The 16,718-nt window shown below is 43.3% G+C and overlaps 1 protein-coding gene across 3 annotated transcripts in view; it reads right to left on the bottom strand.

Moving 5' to 3' along the window:
* LOC308310456 (mediator of RNA polymerase II transcription subunit 13-like) overlaps positions 1-16,718 on the bottom strand; it is a 128,350-nt gene that overhangs the window by 42,672 nt on the left and 68,960 nt on the right. For all 3 annotated transcript variants that reach the window (XM_080756799.1, XM_080756800.1, XM_080756801.1), the window contains exons 3-4: positions 15,429-15,513; positions 3,342-3,425 (exon numbers count right to left, since the gene is read on the bottom strand). In XM_080756799.1, coding sequence (XP_080612925.1) covers positions 3,342-3,425; positions 15,429-15,513 — 169 coding nt within the window. The remainder of the gene's footprint in view (positions 1-3,341; positions 3,426-15,428; positions 15,514-16,718) is intronic.

Genomic DNA, 16,718 nt, shown 5'->3' with positions numbered 1-16,718 from the left:
TATGTGCGACACAGTCACGTACACTCTCAGTCAGTTCCCTACAAATGTCTGCGGGACAGAAATTGAACAGCATAACATGATATTACTAAGGCACACAGATAAGTAAGTTAAGTAGCTTATATTGATTCATACAGATATCGCTACACAGCAAAATCCAAAGTGATTATTTAACTCTGAGAATGTAACATTTTCAGTGTTAAATTAACACTGTGTATTGTTACATTCCTCATGATTTGCCTTCATGGTTCAATTCAGATAACATCTCCAGACAGAGATTACAAAACTGTAACTAAATGGTTTTAATGTGGTCTGATAACAGTTGTCTGATATTAACTGTATTAAAAAAAATCCTTGAATTATTTATTTGTGGTTTCTCTTGGCTAATTGGTTCCCTTGAAGCTGTCAGTCTGTATTTTCACTGTTTAATTAATGCTGTGTCAGCGTGAGACATGAACCATCAAATAAAAGACTGTGAGACCATAGACATAGACAGAATGTATCTAGAACTGACATTCCTATAGGGTGCAAGAGTTAATCGAACTAATCGATTTAATAAATTATGAAAACCAACCGGTAAATGTAATCAAATAATTGACAAACAATTGATCCAATTATGTCATCCAAGTAATGTGTCATTCTAAGTTGAAAAATTATAATTTTTATTTGATTGATATTATATAAAAAATATTCTATTCATAGGAACACTTCATCAGTGTCAAACACGGAAGTGGAATCTATCAATCTATCTATAGGTACTTCTGGAGGACTTTTTGACTGGGATATCAGTCCAACATTCAGATGTCCTGAATCTCTGCTCATTAGGATAATCCCAGTCTCCCAGAACCTTTTGATCATTGGCCCGATTGACAGCCAATGAGATGCTGCAATTCATTTCCATGCTCAGGGGGGGGCAGGTGCTCAAGTGAAACAAAAGGGCACCTTAAATGTAAAAAAATAAACATTTCTCTAACACACACACACACACACACACACACACACACACACACACACACACACACACAGAGCTGTATCCAGTACTTGCCAGATGGAGGGGTCCAATTGCTACCGGCTCACATGAAAAAAAATAGGGTTTTTCCGATTATGAAGTCGTTATTTTCGGGTCAAAAACGGGTCTGCACAGCAGAAATAGCCTAGTGCAAATCATTTTTGATGAGCCTGCTCACTGGTCATTTTAACTTTTTTCGATATTGGCATATTGCCTATGGTAGTATGGTAAATACCATAATAACATAAACACATCAATTTAACTTGAACAACCAATGTCAATTTGAAGCATTCCCTGCTGAGAGAGAGAGAGAGACGCGTCTCTATCGCACGTTAAAGAGAGAGGGGGGGGGGGTCGCGTTAGAATCAAGCTAAGCGTACGTTCGTTCCATATAAATGACAGATCAACATCGCTCATGGGGCTTCTGCAGGCATGATGCCCCATGCACCTAGTAGATCTCTCGTTTCGCTCACTTCCCCCTCCGAGTCAGCGGCCGCATGGACATGGTCCAAGTGCCTGGGTGGTTTTATTTATGGTTACCTGGCTGGCTGCTTGTGGTCACGACCGTCCAACCTTTTGGACCGGGTCCGTCATTCGTCAGAATGTAAGAAGTCAAAAGCCCTTTCTGCGAAATTCTGCCCTGTGCACTGTGCAGAGTGCGCACGCGTTCACGTTGAGTGAGAGTGAACGGAGGCGGAGGCGTGGAGGGAGGGGCACGATGCCTCCCGTGTGGGGGTGTGTGTGTGTGTGTGTGTGGACAGTCTCACACACATACAACATCATGACAAATATATAAATAAATATATTATAAGCTTTTAATCCAGAATTGATCGATGTCACCATGGGCCACATACTATACATTATAATACACATACAAATAATACAAAACAAGTGTACCAAATGGACGTGACAAAAGGGCATGTTGGTCCAGAGAGGGCCACTAGGAGGTGCTCAAGCACCCCTTGGCGTCTACGTATGCACGCCCCTTGGTGTGAACACAAAGCATGTAACAATTTGAAATTGTTACATGCTTTGTGTTCACACCATCTTGCATTAAACAACCAAAATGTGTATACAAATGACACGCAGCCATACAGGCCATTCAGAACATTTCTAGGGAAAATCACACCATTGCCACAGAGACAACAAAGGAGCAACAGCAGCTTCAATTTAAAACAGTTATGAAAACGGTGGAAACAGTAGGATCATCTCAATTAGCCCTTCACTAAGTCCCTCCCCAACCCATCCTTGTCCAATAGGCACGTTAGCAGCGAAGAAAGCTTGACCTGCATAGCAACCGTTGCTAAACTATTTGGATTGGCATTGGACAATCGCTTTTTGGGGTGGGATTTAGTGAAGGGCTAATTAGGCCTACATGTGTTCATCACGGCTGCTTACACAACATAATATAGCCATAAACTCACACACACACACACTCATAGTTCAAGATTTTGCTTATGACTAGCATCGAAGGCCAAATCAATCAACTACATCTCATGGAATGTTAAAGGTCTCGCTCTCAACAGCCCAGATAAGCGTCGGAAAAGGCTTCATGCATTTAATAACAACCAGGTTATCCCGCCCGGTCTAATGGCATTACTTCACTGAAGATGCTTTCACTATTATATGCATAGAAACAAGTGTCATCAGGTCTCCCAGCAAGGTAGGTGGCTGTGAGCACAGAAGTAGGTACAGTACTTATATTATATGATATGACCTACCTACAGTACGGTATACCTCTATGTCTATGAGAACCACGATGGCTAGCAACAAGTTGAGCTGCTGCCATCGTGTCCATACTCTGCCTAGCCTGTCACAATCACCTTTTTCATACAGCCTGGCGCACGCACGCACACACACACACACACACACACACACACACACACACACACACACACACACACACACACACACACACACACACACACACACACACACACACACACACACACACACACACACACACACACACACACACACACACACACACACACACACACACACACACACACACACACAGTGCTGTGAGCCCTTCACTCAGCTCTATAGTCTCACACTTCACCACCATTCACTGCCTTGACTTTCAATAGTTGTCATGCTTGGCCAGTCTGGCAGCTCCGCACACGCACACACACACACACACACACACACGCGCCAGCGGGAGTCATGTCACTCGCAGCCAGAGGTGTCATCGGCATATCCAGGAGAGAAGATGAAGCTGACAACACATGGAAGCCTTTCTCTCTCTCTCTCTCTCTCTCACACACACACACACACGTGCATGCGTGCGTGCGTGCGTGCGTGGGTGCGTGGTGGACAGGGTACTACTACTTACGTGGTGCGCAGGGACTTTTCTTCCAGCTCGTGAGGTTTGAAGAACCATTTCCCGATTCTTACAAAGTCCTTATCCATCAGACACCTGAGAAAAGTGTACAGAAAACAGAGAATGAAGACCACAAGGAATGTTGTTCCCAGCACACCATGCGTATCGAAGGCTTTTAATTCTCTTGTTAGGTGGAGCCAATCAAATAACAATATACAAATAAATAAGCTGTGCATATAGAGCACCAAAGTCTGACGTCAATATCGGTAGAGGGTCCACGGGTTCATGTACTTTATATTTGCATTGTAATCCCCATAGGAGGATTTTAGATCGCCTCATATAAGAACTGTGTTTGAAAGATAAACATGCAATCCCGGCTGTTTCACTCATATGGATATGAAGAATCAACTGGGGTGTTCACATAAGCCTGAGTAGACGATAAGATGGCCAACGGTTAAAAAAGAAGAAGAAAGAAAAACGCATGGCTCAATGCCTTGGAGGCAAAGCATTTTTTCTAGTTAGATGGAGGATAACGTGGGGTCAATGGGTTGTATTTAGTCTCTGTATTAGTCATGGATGTGTTTAGGTCATGACATAATTTAGACCAATCAGAGCATCGTCTCCCATTCCCCTTAAGAGCCAGGTGTACCTGCTCCTGGTGCATTGTTATTTCGGCAGGTTGGAGGAGACGCAGGCGGATTTCTGCTGAGGAAACGGATCTGCAGTCAACAGACTTGCACGAACTGAAAGCGTGCGACCATCTACGTGAGCAACATTAATAATGTGTGTGAAGATGTCAGGAGATCTGGTGGGGGGGGGGGGGGGGGGGGGGGGTTGGAGATAAAAGCCTCCAACTCACAGAAAGGAGAGGTGGACCACATAACCTATGAAGTGCTGTGAACTTGTTGATCTGCAATTTATGAATAGAAATCTAAAATGACACATACGCTTTCCCGGTTTTGATGGATTCAAGTAGTATGACAGGTGCTCTGTGCGATGGAACCCCAAATGTCATAAGAACTGTATGTTGAGCACTGCAGAAACACAAAATTATTATTATTATTTTTTTAACCCTGTACAGTAGTGGCAAACCACTAACTACACTTTAGAAACAAGACCCAAAACAACACAATCACCAATATTTACAAGCGACTTACAGGAAAAACAAGCCCAAAGTCGCTTATAATAATAAGCAGACTTCTCTGCTTGGCCAGGCTCAGCAGACAGACAACCTCCAGTATATAGTCTCAACATTTTTGGTGCAACTTCTTCACCCACTTACAGATGCTCCTCATGCTGTAAAAGCAGTTATTCGCCAAATGCCAGGCAGCCTTGCCTTCTATTTCCCATGGCCACTGCTCTCATTCAACATTAATAACACAACAGCCAGCTTGTCTTTTCCTGTCTGGGAGTAGACATTACATCCAACCAGCCTCTCACAGACCTACAACAATCCCGTAATAACATTAAATAAATAATGTTCCAAAAAGATTTGATGAACAACAAAACACAATGTGTCTGTGCGTGCGTGTGTGCTTGCGTGCATGCTTGTGTGATTCATTTTATTTATTTAATATGTTGTTATGAAATAAGGTCAAACGTTATCACATGAATCATGTGAAATTGCAAGCCAGGTATCTGGTTCCTCAGCCATGCTGTACTCATTTAATGTCCCAAGGCATGCAAAACAGCCACAGCAGCAATATTCACTGGCCAGTGAGCCCTCTAGATACAGTGAATGATGCCTGGCATCATTGTCCTTACAGCCTGCTTGAGAAACTCCTATCAGGTGAAGATTATAATTCTGCTTTTTTTCTTCCCCCAAATCTGCTTGTTGTGGCGTCTGTAGCTGTAAATATCTGTGTCACGTTCCCCCACTTACTAAAATCACACCGCTGACTCCAGAGAAAAGATGCCACAGTCATTTGTCCTGTCCATCCTCACTGCTCTAGTGAATTATAAGACATTTGTCATCTCTCAACCAACCGTCTGCCAAGGATATTCTATAAATACACACTGTACCACTTACTGGAGTAGCACTCTCACACCTTGTGCATCATCCCACATCGTTACTGGGGTCTATATTGGAAAGCACCAGTTAACGATGTAATGTCCCCCATTTCACGACATAATGCTGACCTGCTCACCAGCTCCGTAAGTTCCTCCTTAGATGATACTACAGTATTTATTTGTCCTCTGAACCCAGCTCCCTCATCTCCATGCTGCACACGATAGGCTACTCACCAGCCTCCTACACTTTACACCAACTAGAAAGTTGTGCTCAGTAGAGTGAAAACCACTGCCATTGCTCTAACTAACTCCATCCGTCTTTCTGTCTGCCTGTCTGGGGCATATAGGTTGACATTGTTTTGGAGTTCGAAACGTCATAGTATTGAGGGGCAAGGACTGTCATTACATCGTTGTTAGGGTGTAAACAGAGTGACAAATATTTGAACAGTAATCCCATTGAACAGTATAGTGTGGCATGTTGCCATCACTATAGGACAAACATGGGGTTACAACATTATACCCTAATACACTGCAATAATGTGTGCTGCAGGCAGCCCTCCCAGCTCTTATCTGATTCTGAGTATCCCACGCATAATAGTGGACTGATTTGTCTCAGCTTGGACTGAGTTCGAGTGTGTGTGTGTGTGTGTGTGTGTGTGTGTGTGTGTGTGTGTGTGTGTGTGTGTGTGTGTGTGCGTGCCTGCGTGCATGCGTGCGTGCGGGCGTGCCTGTGTGCGTGTGTGTTTGGGGGGGGGGGGGGGAGTACACATACTGTACATTGAGGTGTATGTGAATGAAGGAGAGATTGAATTTGAACCTTCCAGTGTTGAGAGTTATAAGGGAAGCAAGCTTCAAGGTAATAGGAAGGTTAATTCAGTCTGCCCCCTATGATGATCATTGATGCTTAACTTAATCGAGAACAAATATGTGCTGCTTCATTTAACAGATGGGCTTTGCTATGACTCAGAAAGGAGTGCTGCTTGAGCCACCGATTCAGAAGTCAAGATTATAATTTAATTTAGAGCTATAGGCAGTTAGTAGATGTTTTTTTTTTCTAAGGTAAGGCAATTTAAGGCCTTCACACACTGGGGCTTGACAAATAAATTAAATGCTCACCGGTGAATATTTCGCATCCAAATGATTCAAAATAGTTGATGCCTAATTCATACAGGTTGCCTTTTTTTATTCACAGTGCAGAATCCCAAATGACACACCACCATATATGGCTATCAGTCCGTCACGCCTCGTGACATGCTCCATATATGGCCGTCTCCATATATGAAGATAACGACACTGACCTCATCAAACCCTGGATAGCCATACATGGAGAAGACTGGATCATCACCTAGATCTGCATATATGGAGCCGGCCAGCAACTCTACATCTGACCTCAAACCTCAAACAATTAGATCTCCATATATGGAGATTAGATCCATATATGGAGCTGACCTGTTCTGACATTCCATACTGTATGTTGATGGTTCCCCACACGTCCTTCCTCTTCGATGTCTCCCTTTTGACTGATATCTGTCCATTCAAACTCTAGACAGGCCCGACCCCAAAGTTATTAGTGCAGCCACGCCCGGCAGCCGGCGAGTCAACAGGCCCGAAAATTAAGGCCCGGCCCTAGCTGGGCCCACATCAAACCTTGTACACTCAAGTCACAGGTGCCAAAGCGCCAGCACTCGCCCAGCAGTCTGCCGTCACAAGGGATTATAGCTCTGCTTTTAACACCATCATCCCCACCAGACAAGACGCAAAGCTCAGGGATCTATAGGCCTGCACCAGGCCATGTGCAGCTGGATACTGAGGGATCTATAGACCGATTCACAGAGGGGTGCCCTGGGCACGGCCATTACTGAGGTGTAATACATGGAGCAGGTGCTCTGTAGACCAGGTGTAGCTAATCAGTGCTGCTGCACTTAATGGTACACCTCAGTAATGGCCACACCCAGGAAACCCTCTGTGAATCGGTCTATAGGCCTGCACCTGGCCATGTTGGGCACTTTGAGCACATGCATGTGCCCATGCAGCAGCCCTTGGGCATCAGGGGCCCTTTTTTTTCTCCTTTTGGCTCCACAGACATTTCCCCCACTGTCTAAAAACAAGAAGCATGAGTCAAAACTAGACAACTGTACTTGCGCTCTGCTCACGCAACACAGGATAGGATGTTATTAGTTGTCAAAGTGCCTTAATTGGACTCTGCATGGAGGGGGGGGGGGCGTCGTCCTCCCTGAGCCAAGCTTGTGCCTGACCGCATACCTGATGCCGTCAAACCCGAGATAAAAGTCATCAGATTCTCCCATGTCGTTAAGAACAATGCCCAGGTTAGACCTAATTAGTGATGGCCAACCGTTAAAAACACAGAGCGTGCACCAGGGCGAGGTCGCTTCTCACCTTCAGGGCGTCTTACTGGTAATAGAAGAAAGAAATGTATATATATATTCATGTCCTGTGTACGTATGACACAAACAACTCAGGTAGACCTAAGCTGCGAATTATCCAAAATCCTACTAATTAATTTGACTGCTCATGTGCGGAGTTATAGAATAGAAGAAAAAAAGTTAAATAAAATATTTATTGCATGCAATGAAATAAAACTAATTGTGAGAAATAAATCTGAATTCTATTATGTTTTGTTTTGCAATAAATTGATTCTAGAGTCATTTCTTTCCGTAATGACTTCACTTACGACGGAAGTGGAACCGCGGCGATCTTCCTACCTACCAAGTAGTTAACTTGGCAAGAAAGGTTAACTTGGATATCTTAAAATTCCTGAAGCATCCTTCTAATTCTTCCATAACACAACAACTATAGGCTTACAAGAGCCGCCAGACCCCAGCTACCAGCAGCACCTGTCGGAAACAACAAGGACAAGGAGCATCGCTGCTACAGGGCCCCAGCAGTGCAGCCACCGCCGGCAGAACAACCACCGTGCCCGGGCAGTTCGGACCCAACAACCCCGGGGCAATCAGTGGATCCGACCGGAATTTTCCACAAAGTAATTTGGAAACACCACAGAGGGAAGTTTTCTGCCATGAAAACAATTCAAAATTTGCTGCGGTCGACAATGGGAGATACAAGGTTTTCCTCGCTTGCCATTCTGGACATTGAGGATGATACAACAGCAAAGCTGTCACCTGAGAAGATTGTGGAAATAATGGACACAAAAAAGGCGTTTTTCTCAGCTGTAGCCTACTGTACTGTAACGTGTGTGCGGCTGCGACTGCAAGCTCTGTGCTTGTGCGCTGAGTGCATCATTTGGAACAGTGTATGTGCTACAGTTGTGTGTGCTGCTCAGCTGAGTGCACTCACGTGTTTATTACTACTTGTGGTCTTTCTTTTCCATAGTATTTTTCAGTTTCTGTCTTTATGGTACACTTGAAAATTCAAAAAGAACACAGAAACAACGAGGCTGCTGCATTTAAACATTGGCTAAATGATTGACTAGTACACTTCACCTTGAGAGAATAAGGTACTTGAAAAACAAAGAGAGACAATTTGATAAGGTTTGGCTGCCCCTCGTCTGTTATTAAGCACTTAATGGACAGGATACCACTGATGTGGTTGACTGTAGGCTATATCATCATTTCAGATGTTGTTTTCCATGACTATTTCATCATCTTACTATTTTATTCTATCTGTCACTGAGGGTGGGAGGGATTGAGGGTTATCTTTTTGTTTGTTTTTTCTTTCATTTCTTCTTTTAGTTTTTCATAAAAAAGAAATTATACTGTACCAATTATATAATTATTTATAACCTGTTCTTAATGAAAACCTTTGACAAAATTTGACAAAAACAAATAATCAAAAATAATAATGGTAGCTGTAGTGAACCCATTTTGACCTGAGATCAAATTCTAAAAATGTCTTCTAAATCCTGACAGTTTTCTGAAAAAGCTATGTTTCTATGTCAGTCGTTTTTCTAAAATAGCAGACCTACAAGTTCATAGTGCGCCACTCGGTGGCGTGCTATGAGCTTGTAGATCTGCTATTTTTCAATAGCAAAAGCATAACATAATGCTAACACCAAAAGGGATTCCCGCCCAAAATGGTTTAACAAAGCAGGGAAGCCGGTGGCCACAGAACAAACACCACATCACCGAGCAGTGCACCCGCTGACTACTAAGAGTATCAGCTACTAAGAGGACTCCTGTATGGGCTACTGTATGGGCAGTCACCACTCCTCACGGTCAAGCATGACTAGCAGCACACACCTCCGCTGCAGGGGCTCCAAGCAACCACCGTCCCCTGCCGTCATGCCTCAAAAGCAGAATGCCAGCTAGAGGAGGTGCCATGCTATACCCTGCTAATATGGAGATGGACTTTCAGAAAACAAACCTCGTTCAAGTTCAGATGGTGGCTCAACTTAACGGTTGGTCAAACAGTGAGTGGATATTAACAAACCTCCGCCCAGAGGAATGGATGAGCTGCGCTCAGTGCGCTGCTCTCATGGCTACTTTGGAAGAAGTTATTTGGCCGGCCTCCACTCCTGGATGAAGCCAGAGAACAACTGTCTGCCAGGATGAGGGGAGTGAAAGAGAGCTTGGGGACTTACGCCGCTGACCCACGCTTACGCTGTATCTCGCATTCTTGTGACCCATCCAAGAGGAGTTGGCCCTGCATGCTTTTATGCATGGACGCCGGCCTGAGCGTCTCAGAGAGCATCATGTGCATCTGTTCGACACTTTGCAATGCAGAATGGACCATGCCCATACTAGTGCATGTACGTACCGCCAACCGGGCGCTGAGTGCCCACGTCAGCGTGAGAGTGGGATTTAGTGGGAGCTCTAAAACATCGTCCACGCTTGTGTCAAGTTATAGATTGTGTGTGTGTGTGTGTGTGTGTGTGTGTGTGTGTGTGTGTGTGTGTGTACTGTACTGTACGTGCGTGTGTTGGTAGCATCTGATGTGCGTTCCTCGCAGCACGACCAATCAAACAGATAAATTCAAACGATCTCTCCGGGGGATCTCTCTAGAAACAGTACGGGGCGTGCACGCATACACACACACAAGAACAATTTTGGCTGGTTGCCATTGGGGAAACTCTGCACTGAACGCTATGGCGCAAATGCAACGATGATGCTCTTATTTAGGTTCTGTAGAATCCATTTCTGTCTGATGTTGTTATATATATTTTTTTCATGTCAATCTCACCTGACAAGAAGGTGAATTAATCCTTTTGTCATTTCGTGAATGAACCTAGAAATGTTCTTTACTGTGAGGTTTTTTCAACTATCAAACCGTTACAAAACGCCATGTAACCAAGCCGGTGTGCTGGAACCAGCACAGTACTATAATGTAATCGTGCATCCCAGTCAGATGCATATTATACGGTCATTCCTCAGCTGCATCGTAAAGCTGATACAGGGATCCGCACTCATGTGGTTGTACACTGTAGCACAGGGGGCTGACAGGCAACTTCAATGATAAGTCTTGAGTGAGGGCCTTTCAGGGTTGTTTCTGCCAACTGGCCCACAGACAGTTTTACAGATAGAGCAGTAAACTACCTATGGCCACTGCTCATCTCCATCCTACTGGCTGACACGGTCGCTAGACAACTTCATTCTTCCTATACTTCTCACGCGCCAGTTTGAATGTGCAGAGAAAGAAGGTGACATTAAACTTGTCTTTCTCATGGAGCACATGATGAAGTACCGCTACCTTGCTGGCCATGTGCACTACAGTGCACTCGATATCTCTAACGCGGTACCTGCTGAGTGAGGATGCATGTGCTCCATGCCATAGAGGCTAAGCCAGATCTTGTCTCTCGATCGGCACCATGATGATTTCTGGAACACTGCCTCTGCTAGTCTGCTCACCAGTTTGGGGAGCAGACTGCCATAAAGATCAGGAAAGACACTTTCATGGGCATGACACTGTAACGCACATAAAACAGTAGAGCAGAGGATGTGTGTCACTGTACACTGAATTGCAGTTTGCGCCATCACTGAATCATAACTGTTTTACTCTGATAGGCTGCTGCTGTACATTTTCCAGGGTAGATTATCTAGCCATGGCGCAGACCTCCCAACAACAGTTCAGTAGAACACTGACAATTATGCTAATATTCCTTATGATACCATTGAAAATTGCATATTATACAGTAATATTAACTTAGGGGTGGGGCGATTCACTTGATTCGATACGATATTGATACCTACAGTAGGGTGCCGATTATATAAACAATATAAACCATGATAAGTTGAATCATACACTTCAAGATAATGTCAGTCTTACTGTCATAAAAAAGAAGAAAAAATATCAGACAAAACTAACCTAAAATAAAATAAATCACGATTCTTTAATCCTGGTCTCTAAACTGCCTCCCCGGGGCGCCTGATGGAGGGGAAAGGAACTGGTTGGAATAACGTGTTCCTTCCACGCGCTACGTCCAACCAGGGAAACTCCCCCTTGTCAGGTATAAAGGAGCAACTTGGACACTCAGGCATGAAGGAAGCATGAGTTCAAGTCCATTGCTCTCCCCAGGTTGGCGGAGGGTGTGTAGAGCCCAGGATCACATTAGATAATTGACACAGGGGTGAAAAATGGGTTACAAAATCGTGGGATAAAAACTATGAAGAAAGTTAAGCCAAAAAGTTTGCTCCCTGGGTAAGGGGCTTCGGCGCTAGACGCCACCGCCTCAACCTGGAGCAGCAAACCTGGCAACACCTAGACACCACCGCCTCAACCTGGAGCAGCAAACCTGCATGGCAACACCTAGACACCACCGCCTCAACCTGGAGCAGCAAACCTGGCAACACCTAGACACCACCGCCTCAACCTGGAGCAGCAAACCTGTTCCCTTGAGGCGCTAGACACCACCGCCTCAACCTGGAGCAGCAAACCTGGCAACCTGAAACATTACCTTTGAACTGGACAATGAAGAAATAGTGAGTGAGTGGAGATTGAGAAACAGGAATACATGGCTCTTCACCAAAAAGAAAAAGGTTAGGATGTATAGTATGCACTAAGGCAAAAAAAGACTGCTTTTCAGGGAAACTGGAGTACATCTGTCAGAACTTTGGATAAATGGAGAGGTCAGCAACGAGTCACATAATAAATAACCAGCGGAAAATGATTTACAAGCATCGTGATACTTTGGCACACAAAAGAGTGGTTGAGATTTTGGAGATGAGGGGAAAAGATGTGCTCCCAAACAACATACCAGAAGTAGATGCTAATTTAATGCAGCAAACAACAAAAAACAAGTAAAATGAGAGCCGAGTTTGTTTCAAAAGTAAAAGAACTAACTGGGGTTATGAATCAAGATATTGATAGGTGAGAGCACAGGCTAATCTACCTGATCATTTATGTAATTATGATATAAACCAGTAAGACGCCTGAGGGCGAGAAGGCACTGGCCATATGGAGCGTGTCTTGAGTGTACTGGGTGCGATGAGGTCAGATCAACATATGGAATGTCAGAACAGGTCAGCTCCATATATGGAGATCTAAGGGTGGCAACGGGGGCAGTGTCTTGAATGTACAGGGTTTGATGAGGGCCCAGGTAGGGCCGGGCCTTAATCTCCTCGCCTGTTGAGAACTTTATTTGTGCATACACACTATGCTCATTCTGACGGGGCAATCCTATAGTATTAGACACTCAGTCCTGAAGGTGGCGGTAACGTCACCATTATGCCGATTTTGACCCAATAAAGCGACTCTGGCGAGATCACTTCCGGTTTAACGATCCTAAACATCCGGTAATAGTTTCACCCTGTGTCGCACTATAAGATGTCCGGGATGCTAAGCTATCATCATACTTTTCATAACTAAGTCAAATTAAAGGTAGAGTAAGTGATTTCACTCAAAAAACATTAGGTTTCGTTTTTGGCTGTGGGACCTAAGCCTTCGTCCAATCAGGATAGAGAGTCAAAAACGAAACCTAAGGTTTTTTGACCCCCAGGGGTTAACTGGGGACAGGGAGGGAAAGGGAGGTTTCATAGTAATCTGCGACCTTATAGAGACCCCCCACCACCACCCCCACCACCACCAACAACAACCCCGCCTTTGCTTTGTACTTTTGAAATATCTGAACAATTATGTGTATGCATATTCATTTTGTCAATGAGCTTGACTTGCATGATGTACAGTAGGAGCTGTTCAGACAGCACTGTGTGTAGTGTGTAGGTGGCTCAGCAGCCATGCTGTCCATGGTTCTGAAACATAGCGAGGACACAGACAGACAGACAGACAGACAGACAGACAGACAGACAGACAGACACTGACAGACACTTTGCTTTTTGTGGTTGTAAATAGAACTTTCTGCCCTAATAATGTTCCCGCATTCTAGCAATCCACAGACAGAAGGGGGATTTAATGAGAGAGAGAGAGAGAGAGAGAGAGAGAGAGAGAGAGAGAGAGAGAGAGAGAGAGAGAGAGAGAGAGAGAGAGCGAGAGAGAGAGAGAGAGAGACATTATTGCCATCTCAACGTATCATCCATAGCATGGATACTACTGTAAAGCTAAAGCCCCTCAAAGCTGGAGCTGATTTTGGATTGTGTATTAATTGTGAATGAAAGATATAGTTTTGCGTGTTCGCCACTCGGGTGGTTATTTAGCCAAACAACACAAAGTAATGCTCTACAAAAACACAGTAACTTTAGATGACAAGTAACACTTGGGACTATGCTGCACTGCATATTCCCAGGCGTTACTTGTCATCTAGGCTTAACATTGTCATCTAAAGGCTTAACAATGTCAAAAGGAGATGATCTGAAAACTGTGACAGAGCAGAGTTGGCCGATATTACTGAAGTGTAACTGATGGGTTCAAATAACTACAAAATACAAAATATGCTACTGGCTGTCTGTCTAAATGTATTTTGGTCTCCTGATTTACTGGGTTTACTAAAGGTTTAAGATTATTTTTAAAGGTAATAGCCTTCATGCTTTTACACGGTCCTTTAACCTGGTTGATTTTAACTGACACATGGATACAGAAAAATATCGATCAGTAACTATGGACTAAATTAGATATTATTCAGTACCTGCAAGCATGAACAGTGTGGGTGCGGCCTCCAGTAATTACATTCTGTATTAATGAACAATAAAACACATTGAAGTCAACACTCAATGGAAATTGTATTCATTAAGTCAACCGTCTGACATTAGGAAAAAGAAACACAATGGCTGTGCTATGGTATAAACAGTGTGAAATTATCCGTTACTATACAACTGTGATATACATTCTTAAGATGTTCTAGCAGCCCAGCCACTCCAACCGGAGTGAGTGGTTTCAACTAGTGGCACCGAATTTCATAGGCCAGTAGTTTAGGTGAAACAACACAGTCTCCGGTAGGCTTGTCTCTGTGGCAGGCAGCCACACAAGACTGTGTACATATGTCATCAGGTCATTACAGGCGACAAACGCTAGATAAACCAAACAAACAAACAGCAGCAGCAGCATTACAATGCTTGAAGAAGGCTTATCCTAATCCTACACAAATAAAGTACAAACTGTACAGCATAAACTTAACTTTTACAATGTGTTTGGGTATCACGTTACCATCCATCCAACTCTGTTCTAACACCTTCAAGGTGAGATACAGTAGGTTTATGGCACTTATCCCCAACTTAATTGTAACTAGAAAGGTCGCAATTAAAAAAAATTGCAGAGTGTGGTTGCCGCAGTGGCTTACATATATACCCCTCCCACTGATATTGCCAGCCTGTTACAATTTCAAGTCACACCTTAGATCATGTGTAAGTAATCATTGTTTAAATATTATATATAACACACGTAAATGCTGTTCAATTCATGCAAAAAAGAAAACAAAAGAAAAATCTAAAATTGAGTTAGGAGGTTTCCTCCCGACAGCAACGATATGTATTTCATGTATGGTGATATATTCAAATGATTAAGAACAATATTTTTTTGTTTTCTGAGAAACGTCAAATATTTATTCAAATATTACCAAACAAATATGTTGCTATATACTGTACATAGCAACAACTACCCCTGAAGGGTTTCCTGTCCTAAACGGGTTAAAGCAATTTTGCTGCATTTACACAGTAAAATGCTGTGTTTTAATAATACTACAGTGTAATGCTGAGTTAAATTGTGTTATAATTATTCATCTTTTACCTTTCCAGCAAGTTGTGGATGGCCTTGAAGAGGAGGGTCCTGCATTCATAAGACAGCCCACATTCCCAAAGTCCCTCCTCAGCCACTGGAACACAGAGAGAGAAATAAAACAAAATTAATATTACCATGTACATGATGCAGGTTGAGATTTGAACCGAAATAAATGATTAATTATCCGCCTCCACTGTTGTTGCAATCAATGTACGTATAGCAACAGAGTCCGACAGCAATTACTTCACACAGAAAACAAGTTTTGGCATGCATGCCAGCCAGCTTTCAGATGATACACAACCCATGGTTTTGGCACATTGTCTATACCTACAGCAGTCGTTTTCAACTTTTTCATGTTGAGAGGAGCAACTGTTGTCATAGGAAAAATAGTTGATCTTCAAGCTCACAACGCATCCCATCATCATGATGCGTAGTACGTAGATTGGCTACATTAACATTAGCAAAATTAAAAACAAAAGAGGGATGCCAGATTCTACGATATAGGAGTTGCCTCTGTATTGGAAAATTAGATCAAAGTGCTGATATATTAAATTAAAGGTGTGTTGTTTTATAATGTTGTTTATCTTGTATGCCGTTATAATGTTCAGAAAGGCTTTATTTTTGAAAACTCCAATTCCCCATAGAAAGAACGACAGAATCATTAATGGTTCTGTCGTTCTTTCTATGGGGAATTGGAGTTTAGCTCGCTGTTGAGCTTAAGTTCAGCTTACACTTTGGCAGGAACAGCACAGTAAAAAAACATTGCCTCATGGTGAAGATTTGTAGAAATTAGAAAGGAAAAGCTCTTTTTAGTTGTTGCACAGAGAAGGAGTAGGTGCACTCTCTGTGCTGCTTCTAACATAAATGATGTTTGCAAGCCCACACAGCTGATTACTATCCAGTGCAATCATCTAAACTCACACACCTGCCTTAACTAGGTCAAATGTCACAGTGGCCTCTTCTAATCAAGAAGGCATTTCAATGTAAGAGTCCTTAAGTCTTTCAAAAATAAAGCCTTTCTGAACATTATAACGGCATACAAGATAAACAACATTATAAAACAACACAAAAGGATAATTCAAGGTTGATAATTCAACTGAAATTATTACAACCTTTTGTATATATTGCAATATTTGTCAAAAAATCTCAAGACACACCTGTGTCTCTGGACACACCTGGACAGCACACCACTGTGTCTCAAGACACACCTGGACACACCTGGACAGCACACCAGTGTGTCTCAAAGACACACCTGGACACAGCTGGACAGCACACCACTGTGTGAGTCAAGACACACCT

The sequence above is a fragment of the Protomyctophum bolini genome (genome assembly GCF_963924005.1).
Source record: "Protomyctophum bolini genome assembly, chromosome: 22".
Classification (NCBI taxonomy): Eukaryota; Metazoa; Chordata; class Actinopteri; order Myctophiformes; family Myctophidae; genus Protomyctophum; species Protomyctophum bolini.
Note: the sequence above shows the minus strand (reverse complement) of the source record. Positions and strands in the feature narration are given on the sequence as shown.